This window comes from Rhinopithecus bieti, unplaced genomic scaffold (genome assembly GCF_001698545.2).
Source record: "Rhinopithecus bieti isolate Rb0 unplaced genomic scaffold, ASM169854v2 scaffold_31072, whole genome shotgun sequence".
Classification (NCBI taxonomy): domain Eukaryota; kingdom Metazoa; phylum Chordata; class Mammalia; order Primates; family Cercopithecidae; genus Rhinopithecus; species Rhinopithecus bieti.
Genome location: NW_016813477.1, coordinates 619,051 through 633,912, shown reverse-complemented (window position 1 = coordinate 633,912; position 14,862 = coordinate 619,051). Strand labels below are relative to the sequence as shown.

At 47.2% G+C, this 14,862-nt stretch overlaps 1 protein-coding gene across 5 annotated transcripts in view; it reads right to left on the bottom strand.

The window, feature by feature from the left end:
• The window catches only part of LOC108512897 (colorectal mutant cancer protein), a 272,212-nt gene that overhangs the window by 29,176 nt on the left and 228,174 nt on the right, over positions 1-14,862 (bottom strand). For all 5 annotated transcript variants that reach the window (XM_017848451.1, XM_017848449.1, XM_017848450.1 and 2 more), the window contains 2 exons: positions 12,473-12,656; positions 1,355-1,589 (listed from right to left, as the gene is read on the bottom strand). In XM_017848451.1, the coding sequence (XP_017703940.1) occupies positions 1,355-1,589; positions 12,473-12,656 (419 nt within the window). The remainder of the gene's footprint in view (positions 1-1,354; positions 1,590-12,472; positions 12,657-14,862) is intronic.

Genomic DNA, 14,862 nt, shown 5'->3' with positions numbered 1-14,862 from the left:
ACTCCACCTGTGTGTGCTGCAGTACAGTCCTGACACTAATGGAGTTCGTGCAGACCTCACAGGTCAAGGGCAGAGTCTTCCACAGGCTGCCCTCCCTTCAGATGCTGGCCCCAAGTCTCCAGCAGGATGGGCCCCTGGCCACTTACACTTCTGACTGCCTTGTCTACAAATTCGGGGGAACCCACAATCCCTCTGAGGGTCAGTAATTTGCTAAAACATCTTGCGGAACGAAGGAAAGCACTATCCTTATGATTACTGTTCTATTATAAGAGGGTACAAGCAAGGCAAAGGCTGAGAGTCCCAAACCCAGATTTTCTGGGCCCTCTCCCCGCTGAATCAGGGTGTGTCACCCTCCTGGCACATCAGTGTGTTCACCAACCAGGAAGCTTCTCTGAGCTTCAGGTCCAGAGTTTTTATTAAGGCTCCATTACACAAGTATGACTGATGAAATCACCGGCCACAGGATGGAACTCAATCTCTGGCTCTCTTCCCCTCCCCAGAAGTCAGGTGGCTGAAAGTCCCATCCTCCATCACACACCTGGTCCTTCCGGTGACCAGCCCACATTCTGAGGCTGTCTAGGGCTCACCATAAGTCACCTCATCAGCATCACAAAGAGCCCCTAGCACAGCAAGAAACTCCAAAGTTTTCTGAAACTCTGTCGCAGAACCAAGGACAAATATCAGATATGCTCTTACTTATACCAGAGCTGCCTTCTGAAAGCAGGTACCAGGTGAAGGGCCGACGTCTGGCACTCCACACCAGAAACAGGCAAAGTGGTGTCCTGCTGTAGGGATGGCAGTTTAACCACTTCCCAGTAGGGGACACCTGAAACACTGACCTCAACAGCACTGTACACCTTCACTGGAGGGCACTATGGTCTGAGCAGGCTCAACATTGCACCAAAGGTACAGGATGTCAGGAAATCAGGGCTCTCGGCCAAACTCTACAACTGGCCTCACCCTGTTCTCCCCCTGCTGGGAGTTAACATCAGCATCAGCAATCCAAGACATACTTCCAAGCATTCTTGAGATTAGGGGTCAATTTAGATGGACAGAGGCTCCACCCTGCCGAGGTCTGACCTGGCTTCTCTTAGATGAAGGGCTCCAAAGTTGGGCTGGGACACCCTGAGAAATCCCTTAGAATTCAACTCCCCTGTCCGGAAACACCCAGCCCAAGTGATCCCCAGACATAGTGAAACCAGCTCTGTGTACAAACAAGGGTCTGGCTCTTCTCTAGGCAGAGGTGACTCAACAGAAGGGGTTGATTCCTCCTCATCTGCTGGACCTGCTTTCAGAGGTCGATTAGATTTCCTCCTGGTGGCAGCCTAGTGCACGGGACCCGCCCACCACATACCTTCATGGCCATGAGTTCCTGCATCAGCACTGCGTTTTCCAGGTCCAGCCTCTGGCTGTCTCCCCGGGGCTTGACGTCATAGCTAAGAGGATCAATGTGGATGCTTTCCAGCTCCAGCATGGTCAGCTTGACCGCAGCCCTGTCATTCTTGAGCTGCTGGATATAATCCTTCAGCCTCTGCTCGTCTTCTTTAGTGAACTCAGTGTCGCAACTACTGGCTGTGGAGCTGGTTGTGCTGAGGAAGAAGAAGAAAAAAAGACCCACCACCCTGTGTTATTCCAAGTTATGGCGAATAGATCTTTTCTCTTCACTCTTCTCCACATTCCCTCTCCCCACTGTTATTTAGATGGTAATCCAAAAATAAGTATGCTTCACAGCATAGGAAAATAACTTTTAGGAGAGAATTAAGTATGAAGAATAACAAATGTTTACACTCTTTGATGCAACACTGTGGACTCTGGAAATGAATTTCTAAGGAAGTAATTCCACAGAAGCAAAAAGACACACATAACAAAGGAATATAATCTAAAATACAGTTTAGTGAATTATCACACCTATCAAAAGGAGGGAAATCATGTGACATTACAGCGATCACTGTAATATGTGAAATGATAGCGATATTGACGATGGTGGTGATATTTTGAGGAAATAGGTTAAAAGATAATATATATGTAATAAAAAAGATATTCATGTGGTCAGAACTTAAAAAAGGGATATTTAAGGCAACAGAAGTTGAAGCACAAAACACCTATGGCGTGATCCACGGATGCGTGTCACACCCTCACACATGCGTGCAGGTATCCCAGGCTGTGGCAGCTGTCCCTGCGGAACAGCACCGAAGGGGGCTGTTTTGCTGTGATTACTTCTGTTGTTTGCAACATGTACCATGAAAAACACAGGGGTGCACAACACAGCAATAATCACTTTGGGAGTGGGGTACCCCTAGGCCTCCACAGCATAGTCTGAGAATAGTGTCCACTATAGGGACTCCGGCTGGCCCAAGGGCCCTTGGCAGCCCAAGGTGAATTGTGACCGGGCAGGGAGCCCCCAGTTGAACCCCAGGCCTGTGGCGGCCCGGGAAGGTTTCTAGGGGATCAAACCATCGTGAAACGGGGAGTGCCACTGGAAAACGGAGGCCACAGCTCTCAAGTGGACTCTGGCCTTTTCCAGCAGTGGGCAGGCTGCTCCCGTGCCTCTGAATAAGGCCTACTCCACTCGGTCGAGGACTCTGAGGCCAGTGTGCACCAACAGCAGCTTCTCTGCACTTGCACTGGGCCTCCCTAGGCTTGACTTGTCCCTCACGGAACTGGTCTGAAGATGGCAGAGGAACAAGCAGAGGCCTACTGACCTCGCATCAAAACAGGCCAGGCTGTGTTGTCATGCCTGTTGCTACAGATTTGGAAAGTGAAGCTCACAGACATTAGTGGTCAGCCGAATCATGCGGCTGGAAAGAGGTGCAACTAGACTTGGGCGCAGCCTCATCCCACAGCCCTGTCCTTGTCCCCAGAATCCTGTAGTTAGAAGCTATGCCAGGGGCCAGGAGTGATCTCCACAGGCTGCCAGATGCCACAAATCCAGGTCTGCACTCCTCGTCTCACACTGAAAAAGGGTAACAGCCAGGACCCCAACTCAGTAGGTGTAGTCCCCACAGCCTAGACATGAGTGAGGGCAGGCTCATTCTTGTACATGACACATTGCTACGAAAACAAGGCTTCCGGGGAGAGAAAAGCTGAATAGAGATGGTGGCCGGAGCCTTGCTGTTCATAGAAGGAACAGGCTACCCTAGGGCTTGGGGTACTCTTCAAGTCAGAGAACCCCTTCTAGGATGGGAAACCCCTGAGCAACAGAAACCCTTTGGGGCTGCATCTCACTCCCTCTGTCCCATCAGGACGGGTGGGAAGTCCCTTGGAGACAAGGCGAGCAAGATCAGCCTGACCATTAAACACCACCTCTTCAGAGGCTGTGCCCGGTAAGTTTCCGTGTCAGCTGGGCTGGGCTCTGTGCACAGCTGCTTGGTCAACCACTAGGTTAGGCATTGCTGTGAAGGTGTTTGTTACATGTGATTACCATTAAAATCAAGACACTGCAGGGTGACTGTTTCCATACGATGAGGGAACCTCATCTAATCAGAGAGGCCTCAAGGGAAGAGAAAGATCCCCCAAGAGGGAAGAAATTCTTCCTCCAGATAGCTTTCAGACTCAAGACTGCAACATCAACCCTTCCCTGGGTCTCCAGCCTGAGCTGCAGACTTCAGATTTGCCAGCTCCATTATCAAATGGGCCAATTCCTTAAAATAAATCACTGTTTGTGATTTACTAGATATCTATATCAAGAGATCAATCTTGATCTCTCTCTTTATATCTAGGTATAGATCTCTCCATATAGATCTATCTCCCATTGGTTCTGATTTACGTGCTATCTTTATGTGTGACCCAAGTGTCTTACATACTTGGAATATTCCCTGTCTTCTCATCTCTAAAATGAAGGTAATCATAGTATATGCTTCATAAAGTCAGGGTAAGGAATAAATGAGGTAAACTTAGAAGTGTTTGTAATAGCAAAGACGTGGAATCAACCTAAATGCCCATCAGTGGTAGGCTGGATAAAGAAAATGTGGCACATATATACCATGAATACTATGTAGCCATAAAAAAAGAATGAGGTCATGTCATTTGCAGAAACATGAATGAAGCTGGAGGCCATTATCCTTAGTAAACTAATGTGGAAACGGAAAACCAAATACACATGTTCTTACTTATAAGTGGGAGCTAAATGATGAGAACACATGAACACATAGAGGGCAACAACAAACAATGGGCCTACTTGAGGGTACAGAATAGGAGGAGGGAGAGGACTGGAAAAAATAACTAATGTGTACTAGGCTTAATACCTGGGTGATAAAATAATCTATACAACAAACCTCCATGACATGAGTTTACTTGTGTAACAACCCTGCATATGTACCCCTGAACTTCAAAGTTAAAAAAAATTAGAAGTGTGTAGAACAGTGCCCAGTGCACAGTAAGCACTCAATAAACACAGAAGCTATCATTCATCTGTTCAAGAAATATTGGAGTGCCAACTATGGGGTCCTGGAAAAATCCCTGCCCTCAAGGAACTCATATTCTAATAGAGGAGGCCGGGAAGTGAAATACACAGTCCATGAAAGGGTGAAAAATGAAGCAGGGAAGAGGTGTGGGGAGTGCAGAGTGAGCATGGGTTATTATTTGTGATTGAGTTGCAGGGAAGGCCTGCGTGATCCAGTGACATTAGGGTGGATCTAAGGGAGGCGAGAGAGGGAGCTATGTGGATGTTTGCAGGACACAGTAAATGCAAAGGCTCTAGGTGGGGAGTGCAGCCAGCAGAACGAGATGGTGGCTGAAGCAGAGTTAGGCAGGGGAGAGAAAGGAGGCGATGTGGTCAGAGAGGGAGTGTGTGGGAGGGGCCAGGTGCCAGGCCATATAGCGTTTTATAAGGGCTGTGTCTTTTTCTCTAGGATTAGGATGGAGGCCATTGGGGGTTTTAACTGGGAGGGATGTGATCTGCCTTATTGTTATAACAGGATCCCTCTGGCCTCTAGGGTGAGGAGAGATGCAGGTAGGCCAGGACAGAGGTAGGGGTGCACCTTGGGAGCTACAGCAACAATTCCAGGGAGAGATGCTAGCAGCTTGCAGCAAGGTGGGAGCAGGAAAGGCAGGGAGAAGGATAAAAATGACTACTGATCATCAGCATTACGTTTTCTCAAGCTATATTTTAAAAAGGATGAGGGGGAGAAGCAGCAACATCCTGCAGCTGCAACATTTCACGGACTATTCCACAGTGAAACGAGGCAGCTCAAGGGAAGTGCAAAGACAGCAAACCGCGCCCACAGCAGAGGGCACTGAGGAGCTGGGCTGTGCATCGCAGGACCCATCCAAAGGACTCTCATCTCAGTGAAGGCCTGTCTGCCTGCAACTGGCTCAGCGGCAGGCACGCCTTGCACAAAACCCCCAAGCAGAGCTCGGGAGCTCACCTTCACAGATCGTCAACACTGATGTGGAGGGACAGGCATCTAATGGTCCACAGGCGAACGAGTGACAAAATTAGAGCAAACTCAAGTACTGGCACTGTTTGCAAAGCATTCCACAGACAGGGCTGAGGGTGGAGACGTGCTCACAGCCTCGGCATGTTTAGACAGCGTGGCGCTGGCAGACAGCAGCGCTTCTCTTCCAGTTACTTGGGAGGTTTCAGGAATGAAATCCTTCCTTGTAAAGCTGGGACACAGGGTGTGGGGTTTACTTATACCTCTTGTCTTTCCTTTCATTAAAAATTATTTTGAAAAATTTCAAACCTATAGAAAACCACAGAATAACTAACACCTGTGTGTTTACCACCCACGAGACATTGTGATATATTTTCTTCAGACTACTTTTTGGGAAATATAAATTTATACCCGAAACACCTTTTGTTGACTTTCATTTAAAATAAAAATCACAAAATTCAAAGAGCAGTAAAAGCCAGCATTCTCTAATTACCCTGCAGGAACTGAAGTGATAATATTTTGGCAGATTTTCCATTTAGTAGGACTGGTCTACCCCAGCAGTTCTCCAAGAGGGGTCCTGGGCTGGCCGCACCAGCAGCACCTGGGGACTTGCTAGAAATGCACATTCTGGGGCCCGCTGTCAAGACCTCCAGAGTCAATGACTCTGGAGGTGAGGCCCAGCAATCTGTGTTTTAATATATCCTCTAGGCAGCTCTGACGCACGCTCAGGTGTGAGAAGCACTGGTCTCCCCCTCAGGCTAAGGGGGCATTTGCTCGGTAGCCTGTGAGGTGACTGGATGTACCCAGGTTTTCTAGGTAGAGGCGACGATGCTCCTGGCTGCCCTGGTGGCTGTCAGGGTCTATGAGCAGGTCTCTGATGTCAGTCAGATCTGGATAAATGTTCCTCCTCTGCCACTTACTTGCTTTATGGCCCAGAGTAAATTACCCAATGTTTCTGGGCTGCAGCAAATAGGAATACTAAGGGTTCCTGCCTCACTAAGTTGTGGAAAGGATATGGCAGGCCCTGAAGCAGGCAGCTGGTGCTGCCACACAGTACCTGTCCTGTGGGAGGAGGAGGGACAGGTGGCCACTTTCCTGATGACTTTGCCAACAGTCCCACAACACCTAACACCCCCAACACCAGACTCAGAGATCCCCTAAGCTATCCGCCGTCTGCAGGTCATCCAGAATCTCTCCATCCCAGGGAGAACAAAAGCCACCAGTGGTTGATTGGACTTGAGAAATCACCTAGCCCTGTCGGGGAACACGAACACAGGCAGGCAGAGACTGCCAGGCGCTGCCACCCTTAGGGCCCGGAGCCTGGTCCGTGGCAGGCAGGGAAGGCTTTTGTTTTACCCTCTTTGCTATGAGTATAGTTTTCAAAGAGGAAGGAAATAAGAAAAAAAAAAATAACAAAAGATCTCAGTCCACAGATCTTACCCTGTTGGAAACACAGAGCTTTAAAATGCTTTTAGTGGATGAAGTTTAATTTCAAGATAAACCTCACAGCCCCTCCGGCTTCCCTCTCCCGCTTCCAGGACAGCAGTGGGGAACAGATCAGGCGAGGTTAATTACAATTCTGCTTTGAGCTCTTAACGTTTCAGTGAGGAATATGATTATGACAATGGTAGGGGAGGGGAAGCCACTGGCCTTTTCTCTGGCCTCACAGACAAAGGCGCTGGCGGTCTCCCAAGGGCCTGCTGCTAGCTGCTGGGCAAGGGTTAAGTCATCCATTAACTCTCCCGGCTTGGAATGCTGGATGATCTCAGTTGTCAAGGGGGAATCAATCACTTTCTGTGGCTGCATTATTCCTCTCCAGAATGGGAGACTGTCTGTGTTCTTTGAGAGTGACTGTGGGGGAAGGCTAATGACAAAAACCCTAGCCACACGTGTGTGTCTTGCTCTGGCTTCTTGAGGAGCTACTCTAGGATATGTGGGTTTCTCCTTTCCGTGATGCTCTGCTGGAGCTCCCGTCACGCTGGCTTTCCTCTGCATCTGTTCATTGCCAGCAGCTCTTCCAGCACACAGCATATGCAGCAGGCCTGTAGTCTGGTGGGAATGTGGGGCTGGCTGGTCTGGGACGGTTCAGGCTGACCCACTCTCCACCTACGCTGTTGACTATGGGAGATGTTGTTCAAACCAGCTACTGATGTCGAACATCCTCTCTTCTATCCCTCTCTACCATGTCCCATCTCTGTCCTCAAGACAGCTCCCCAGCCTGCTCATTAGAAGAAAAATTCATTTATCATAGCCTCCTCAGCTTGCCTTGGCAGAAGGCTAGAAGGACATTTCATTTATTTTGCCTTAAAAATCCGTGATGGCATTTTCCTGAAGTTTTCATCAACATCTTACTTGGCCCCAGCTGAGATCTGATTTCCATCAAGGAGCTGCTTGTCTTTTTTTTTTTTTTTTTTTTTTTTTTTTTTTTTTTTTTTTTTTTTTTGAGATGGAGTCTCACTCTGTTGCCCAGGCTGGAATGCAATAGCATGATCTTAGCTCACCACAACCTCCGCCTTCTGGGTTCAAGCAATTCTTCTGCCTCAGCCTCCTGAGTAGCTGGGACTACAGGCACACACCACCATGCCTGGCTAATTTTTGTATTTTTAGTAGAGACAGGGTTTCACTACATTGGCCAGGGTGGTCTCAAACTCCTGACCTCATGATCCGTCTGCCTTGGCATCCCAAAGTGCCCCGCCCAGCAGCTCATTTTTAGAAGGAAAGTGCCCTGGGGGTGGGCATCTGTTTTGTTGAGCATTTGAAATTTATCTGAACAAGGGGGGGGTCAGTCCAGGTGACATTTGGCATTTAAGTCATTGCTAAGTGGCCCCATTTCTTTAAGCAGAAGTTCAAGCCTTGGCAGCTTGCCTGTATCTTTTACTGTTGTGCTAAAAAATACAGTCTTTTTTATTTTTAATAAAATAATAAATACAATCTTTCACTGTTGTGTAAAAAAATACAAAAATTAGCAGGGTGTGGTGGTGGGTGCTTGTAATCCCAGCTACTCGGGAGACTGAGGCAGTAGAATCACTTGAACCTGGGAGACGAAGGTTGCAGTGAGCCAAGATCACGCCACTGCACTCCAGCCTGGGTGACAGAGCGAGACTCCATCTCAGAAAAGGAAAAGAAAAGAAAAGAAAAAGAGATGTAGTCATGTTTTTAAAGATGTCGTGTTTTGGTACACTAAGTACCTGCCTTCCAAGCTCTTCTGCTGAGACTTATCCCTTTTCTTCTCCATCCCCAAGCTCCTGTGGAAACTGCCTTGGCCTTGTGCTGCTATGGCCACAGAGGATCAGGATAGCCATCAGAGCCCAGCTGGGCAAGATGTCACTTTCCCAGGATTTTCTAACTTGACATCAGGGAAACCAGCCAGCTTTGTGTACAAATGCAGGTGGTGAGGTGGCTGGCTGTCACCTGGGGAAGGCTGCCCCCAAGAACAGGAAAGAGAACATAGGCTGCATGCAAGGGCCACACAGGCCAGACCTGAAGCCTGGTTCTGCTGCTGCTTTGTCTTAGGCAGCCTTCTGCCCGGGTATGCAGCTCGTGGGTGTGAGTTCTGATATCCTTCCAATAAGACCCCTTTCCATTTAAGCTATTTGAGCACATTTCTGTTCTTTGCAACCATGCATCCTAACTAATAAAAAATGCAGTTAAATCTGTGGGAATATACCCCAAACTGTTCCCAATGTCCTTTCCAGTGAGAGTCCTAGAATGGAGAACTTTACTATCCCATGCATTTTGCAATGCTGGGATTTTAATTGCTTAGTTTTACAACAAGCATACAGTTCTTTCGAAATCAAGAAGTTAGAGCTCACTAGCAAAAAGCATTTCATGTCTATATCTTGTTCTCATAGAACCTAAAAGGTAAGTGATGAGGACATTTGAGCAGGAGGACTGATCATAATGCTGTCATGTCAAGAATGTGTCTGGGCTGAGTCTCTGGAGCTCACTAACACCATTAAGCATTTGTCCCAAGGACTTTGGATAGATTCTCCTGATACATGGATGGAAAAGCACCTCTCTTCAGTAAAGATGACTGTTTCAGCCGGATCTAGTCTGACTCTCATTCCTGAAGCTTACTGATGCCTGTTCTAACTAGATGGCTGTTTCAAAACATTCACCCTTTCAATGGACATTATTTCACTCTCCCCAACTATTTTTTCTGCCTCAATGAAACTTTATCTTAATCTAGACTAGTTCAAAGAGTGAGAGCTGGGCACCTCTTGAGCTCTGCTGCCATCCAGTCCAATTTGGGGATTACATTCCAGAGTGAGTAGCCACACAGGCAGCACCCTGGCTGCCTGCCAGTACCCAGAGGCTCACGGCAAGGCTGCAACCACCATTCTCACAGCTCTCCCTGATCCCCATCTGGTGCTGAGACAAGGGACTCAATTTCAGTCTCTGAGAGTGCAGACTTGCTGTGGCCGATCCCGTCTGGGCGACAGTTCCTTTGTGGACTGAGAGCGATGACTACGCTACACAGAAGGAGCTGATCCATGAGGCCTGCTGCAGAGGGTGGGCTTGTCCAAGGATTCTATTTCCACTTCCCAACGTCCTTGTGCCTCTTTGCCATGATATGTTGATAAAGCCACCCAGGCAATCAACCTAGTCACTCTGTCCATAAGACTATTATACTTTCTGATGAGGCCATGGCTATATTTTTCAAAACGAAATAGCACCGATCCTGGGCTCCTGCCAACAGTCAACTGAGGGTTGGCTATCACTTTTATTCTCCTTGCTGGTTAACTACCCCTCTGCTGCTCCTCTCTAAAACCATTAACCCTCCTGTCGTTAGGAGCTGCCTATGGGCTGCCAGAAATGCCGCTGGAGGTGCAATACTCAGCGTTCCTTTCCTGAACCCTTGAGGAGCAACTGATGGACACTCTGATTAGACCTCTTTAAGCTGGGTGGTTACAGTGGGGGGAAAGGGAATTTGCTGGGCCACATAAAGCTCCAACTCAGAAAGATCCTTTTCTTTATTTTCATAAACTTGACATGGGGGAATGTTTGAGCCAGAATAGCAAGATTTACAAACAAAATTACTATAATTATAATTATGAAAGGGGTCTAGTGGTTTGGGACTTTATTCTAAACCCACGTTTAACATAAAGCAGTCTAATTGCATCAGGTTCTAAGAATGTGGAGTGACAAATGAATGCCCCATGTGTGGTTCTTCTGTACTCAGAGCTGCTCTGATTTGGGCAGGAGGGTAAAAGTGATTTTTAAAGGAGAACTGGGTGAAACTGGAGCTAAAGCCCTCTGTACTTTGATGGGAAGACCCACATGAGACCGAAATTAATTTAAGAACCATTCTTTGGTGAGGTTAACCTTGGAAACAATGACTCTGTGTTTTGAATTTATCTCAATCTGCAGAAACATAGGATCCCAAATTAAATTTCTCTAAGAAAATAGTCTCAAAATCAAGGCTAACCTGTAAGTTCAAGTACTTCTAACAAATATTCAAAAGCTAAATAGATGGTGATAAAACTGTTCTCACTCCTGACTGGTTCTAAATTTGTCTCTGATTTAGAATAAAACCCCAAAATTCTTTTTGGGGGGTAGGGAGGTTTGAACAAATGATCTGTGGCACAAACCTCATAAGCTACTGAAACAGCACACATTTCCTGTCAAGCAAATTCCTATGTTCACTAATGAAACAACACAGCATCACTGACAACATGAGAACTACATTTCTATACTAAATACACACACAAATTATAGATTACACACATCTGGAAGAGTCATTAAGAAGAGCATCTGCTTTCTGTGTTTACACAGTAGGATCTGGTTTTATGAAAAAAATTGTAATCTGTGCTTCACTGAATGAGACAATTGTTGCTAAAGTAAAGAAGACTCAAGTCCCGGTTGTTTGTCGGCACCTGGCTGAGCGTATTCCTGGGCACGTCCCCTCCCCTGGGACACCTGGGCCAGTACAGGTAAATGGACGCACTGAGGGAGATGGTTGGTCCTACAGCGGGGAAAGAGAGAGGGAACATTCAGTTGCTTTCCAGCACCAAGAAAGCATCAGTGTTTCTCCTCTGGCTCTCAATAGTCAATGTATCTTTAAGCAGTTCTGGTCGCTTAGACTGCAAGTAGACACTGTTTTGTTATATCATGAGATCCAATGTGGGAAGGGCAATATGCTCGGTGCTGAAATCCCGGGTTCACGTCCAGGTTTCCCTCTTATCACTGGGCAGGTCACTGACATATCTCTTAGCCAAGGTTTCCTTACCTGTGAAAATGGGGTAAGTTACCCTTCCAAGTCTTTCACTATTTGGCAATTATGTAAGAATCTCTAACAAAGTGTCTTCTAGACTGAGGACTGGTAAATAAAGGGAAGGCATTCAAGTTTTTAGGGCTTTGATGGCAAGAAATGAGAAGGTAAGTAGAAAGGGTTTCATTCTGACTCTCCATTCCCATCCAAAAGAATCAAATGACTTCAGCAAATTATGCTCAACAAGGTCTTCGCTCAGCAAGGTCCTCATCTTTTTCAAGCACCCACTTTAATTTCCTAGATTCACAGACAGTGAACTTGACCTTAGGTTCATGACTGAGTGCCTGTAAGCACATGCTGTGAATGCAGCATCATTCCATAAGGCAAAAGAGATGGGAGGAGAGGCTCTTGCCTGAGAAGAGCTTATAGAGGATGGAGGCACAAGAGCATGGGAGAGAGATGTCTGGAACTAGGATGGGCTGGGCTGGGCCTTGGGACCACAGGGACCATTTGCAGCAAACGGGTCTCGGCTACCCTAAGTGCTTCCTGGAAATCAAGACTTACAAAGAAATGAAGAACAGAACAATGTAGGAGAAAATGGATCTGACAGAAAGGTAGGTTTGCATTCCATCTCTACCACTTTCCACAGCAAATCTCTCCTCTCTCGACTGCAGTTTCCACATTGGCAAAGTGAGAGGGCCATTTTCTAACCCTTCTGTTCTGACCTTCTGACGCCTTTTTGAATGGAGCAGGCTGCAAGCCAGAATCTATGTCTGCCTTTTCCCAAGCCACACAGTCCTCAAGAGCTGGGTCACTGCACACCAAGTCCAGTGAACAGATGCCAGGTGGACACACGCCCACCCCGGGACAGAAGGCTGAGCATTACCTGGTGTGGCTGTTGGAGGAGAGGCTCTCCCAGGGCTGCACGCTGCAGCCGGCCATGGCAAAGGCTCCTCCACAGCTGCCATCCAGCTTCATAAGCAGGGCCTTGGCAGCGTTCTCAGCTGTCTTCCGGCAGTCATGAGCTCGCTTGAGCATTTGAGTGATGTTTTCATCCCCCGACTGGTCTCCTATGTGGCAGAGAAGCCAATGGATTAATCAACATAGGCCTGGACAAGGCACGCCTGTGAGTGACTGTGCATAATTAACTCTCAGTTACTTAGGGCAGAGGTGGCGCTGTGGAGGGGCATCAGCAGTGCCCAGCCAAAGAGAAGATCTGTGTTCTGGGCCTGGCACTGTCACTTAGAAGCTGCACATGGGAAGGTTATTTCTCTGCTCTTTCTCTGGGCTCCACTGGCCTCAGGGACAAATGTAGGAGTTGGCCAATGGGATCACCACATTTGTTTCCAGCTCTAACATGCTCTGATTTTTCTAATGATGCAGGATCCTGGCTTCTCCTCCCATTCAGCCACAAGTCTACCATTTGGCCATTCCTCTGTGCACTGGCACTTCCCTGTGAATGAGGGAGGGAGACACTGGGGCAAAACTGTGCCATCTTTCTACATGTCTACAGCTTTGATTAGAGCCCTGTGTGGGGGCAAGAGAGACAAAAATTAACGGTTCAGACGAGAGCTTTAGATCGGCTCTGTATTATATGTACCGATGCCACCCTTGACCCTTCTCTTGGCTTGGTAATCGTGGTGAACTCAAATGCCTCCAGGAGCCAGGTAACTGGGCTAGTGCAGAACATCAGGGTGTGGTGGGCACTTGCACAGACCAGGCAGTGAAGTCCCTGCCCAAAATGTTCACATTGCTATTGTGTTTTAAAACTGTGCTGGAAAAGACAAAGCTATAGAGATAGTGAAAAGATCATGGGTGCCTGAGCTGAGGTGGGAGGACTGCTTGAACCTAGGAGTTCAAATACAGCCTTGGTAACAGAGCAAGACCCTGTCTCCAAAACGACAACAAGAACAACAGCAACAACAATGGCTGCCAGGGGATGGGGGTGGGGGAGGAATGAATAGGTGGAGCCAGAGAACGTTTGGGGCAGTGAAACTACTCTGTATGATACTATAGTGGCGGACTCAAGTTATTATACATTGGCCCAAACCCAAGAATGTACAGGACCAAGAGTGAGCCCTGATGTACACTATGGGCTGTGGGTGATGATGATGTGTGACTGTAGGTTCATCACTTGTAACTAATACACTACCTTGATGGGGGATGTTGAAAATGGGGGAGGCTGTGCATGTTGAGGGTTGGAGGCATATGGGAAATCTCTGTACCTTCCTCTCAGTTTTGCTGTGAACCTAAAACTGCTCTAAGAAACAAAGTCTTAAAAACACAAAACAAAACAGAAACTGTGCTGGCTGAACAAATCACTAGTTTGCTACCTGTACAGCATGCTCTTCCAAATATTTTAAAATGAAATCTTACGCCAAAGCATACAAAATGCTATCCTAACATACAAACAAGATAAACATGGAATTGGACGAAGTGGGCAGAAGTGGGAGACGCTCAGAGTCCCACCCTCCAACCCCACTGCCGAGGCCCAGAGAAACTCCTCTAGCTTCCCAGGGCACAGTTTGAAAACCACTGGCCTAAAGCATCTGTGAATTAAAGAATGAACAAAATGAATGCCTGTGACATCAACAAGAAACAAAGAAAAGACCCACAATCACAGACCCTGTGGGTGCATGTCACAAACGAGTTCTTGCTTTGCTGTGCGGCAGCTCTACAGCATGATGGGGCCGTATGATGGGCCAGCTGCTGCTGTCAGCAGAATGCAAGGGCGAGGCTGAACGGGGAACTGCTAAAAATCAAGCCCGCCCTCAGCACTACAGAGAATGGGCAGGAAATGGGGTGGACCCATTCCACAGGCCAAAAATCCCTGGAACTCCCTCCTGTCATTTCTCTGACAACCTTCATGTCTCACTTCTCTCCATGAATAAGACATTTTACATATATCTCACCACTGACCGCTATTTGGAAGCAGGCATGACATTACTGACTGGCTCATCTTACAAATGTATACATGAGCTTCCCAGTATTAGGTAAATACAAAGCATTTCATTATTGATTTTGAATATTTAAAAGGCAGATTTAGTTAAGCTCTTTCAGCTCCTACACCAAATAACTGCACTGAGTAGGTACATGCCTCATGAAAGGTACCTTGTGAGGCCGAAACAGGTTTAAGACACTCCTCTGATACCAACTGGAAATACAAAGATTGACTTTTTTCCTTTATCATTTTTCTTAATACGTATATTAATTTTTAAAAAACTTGACAGCTGGCCAAGATCAGTTTAGGATCTGTTTCATATGAGGAGTAAAGTT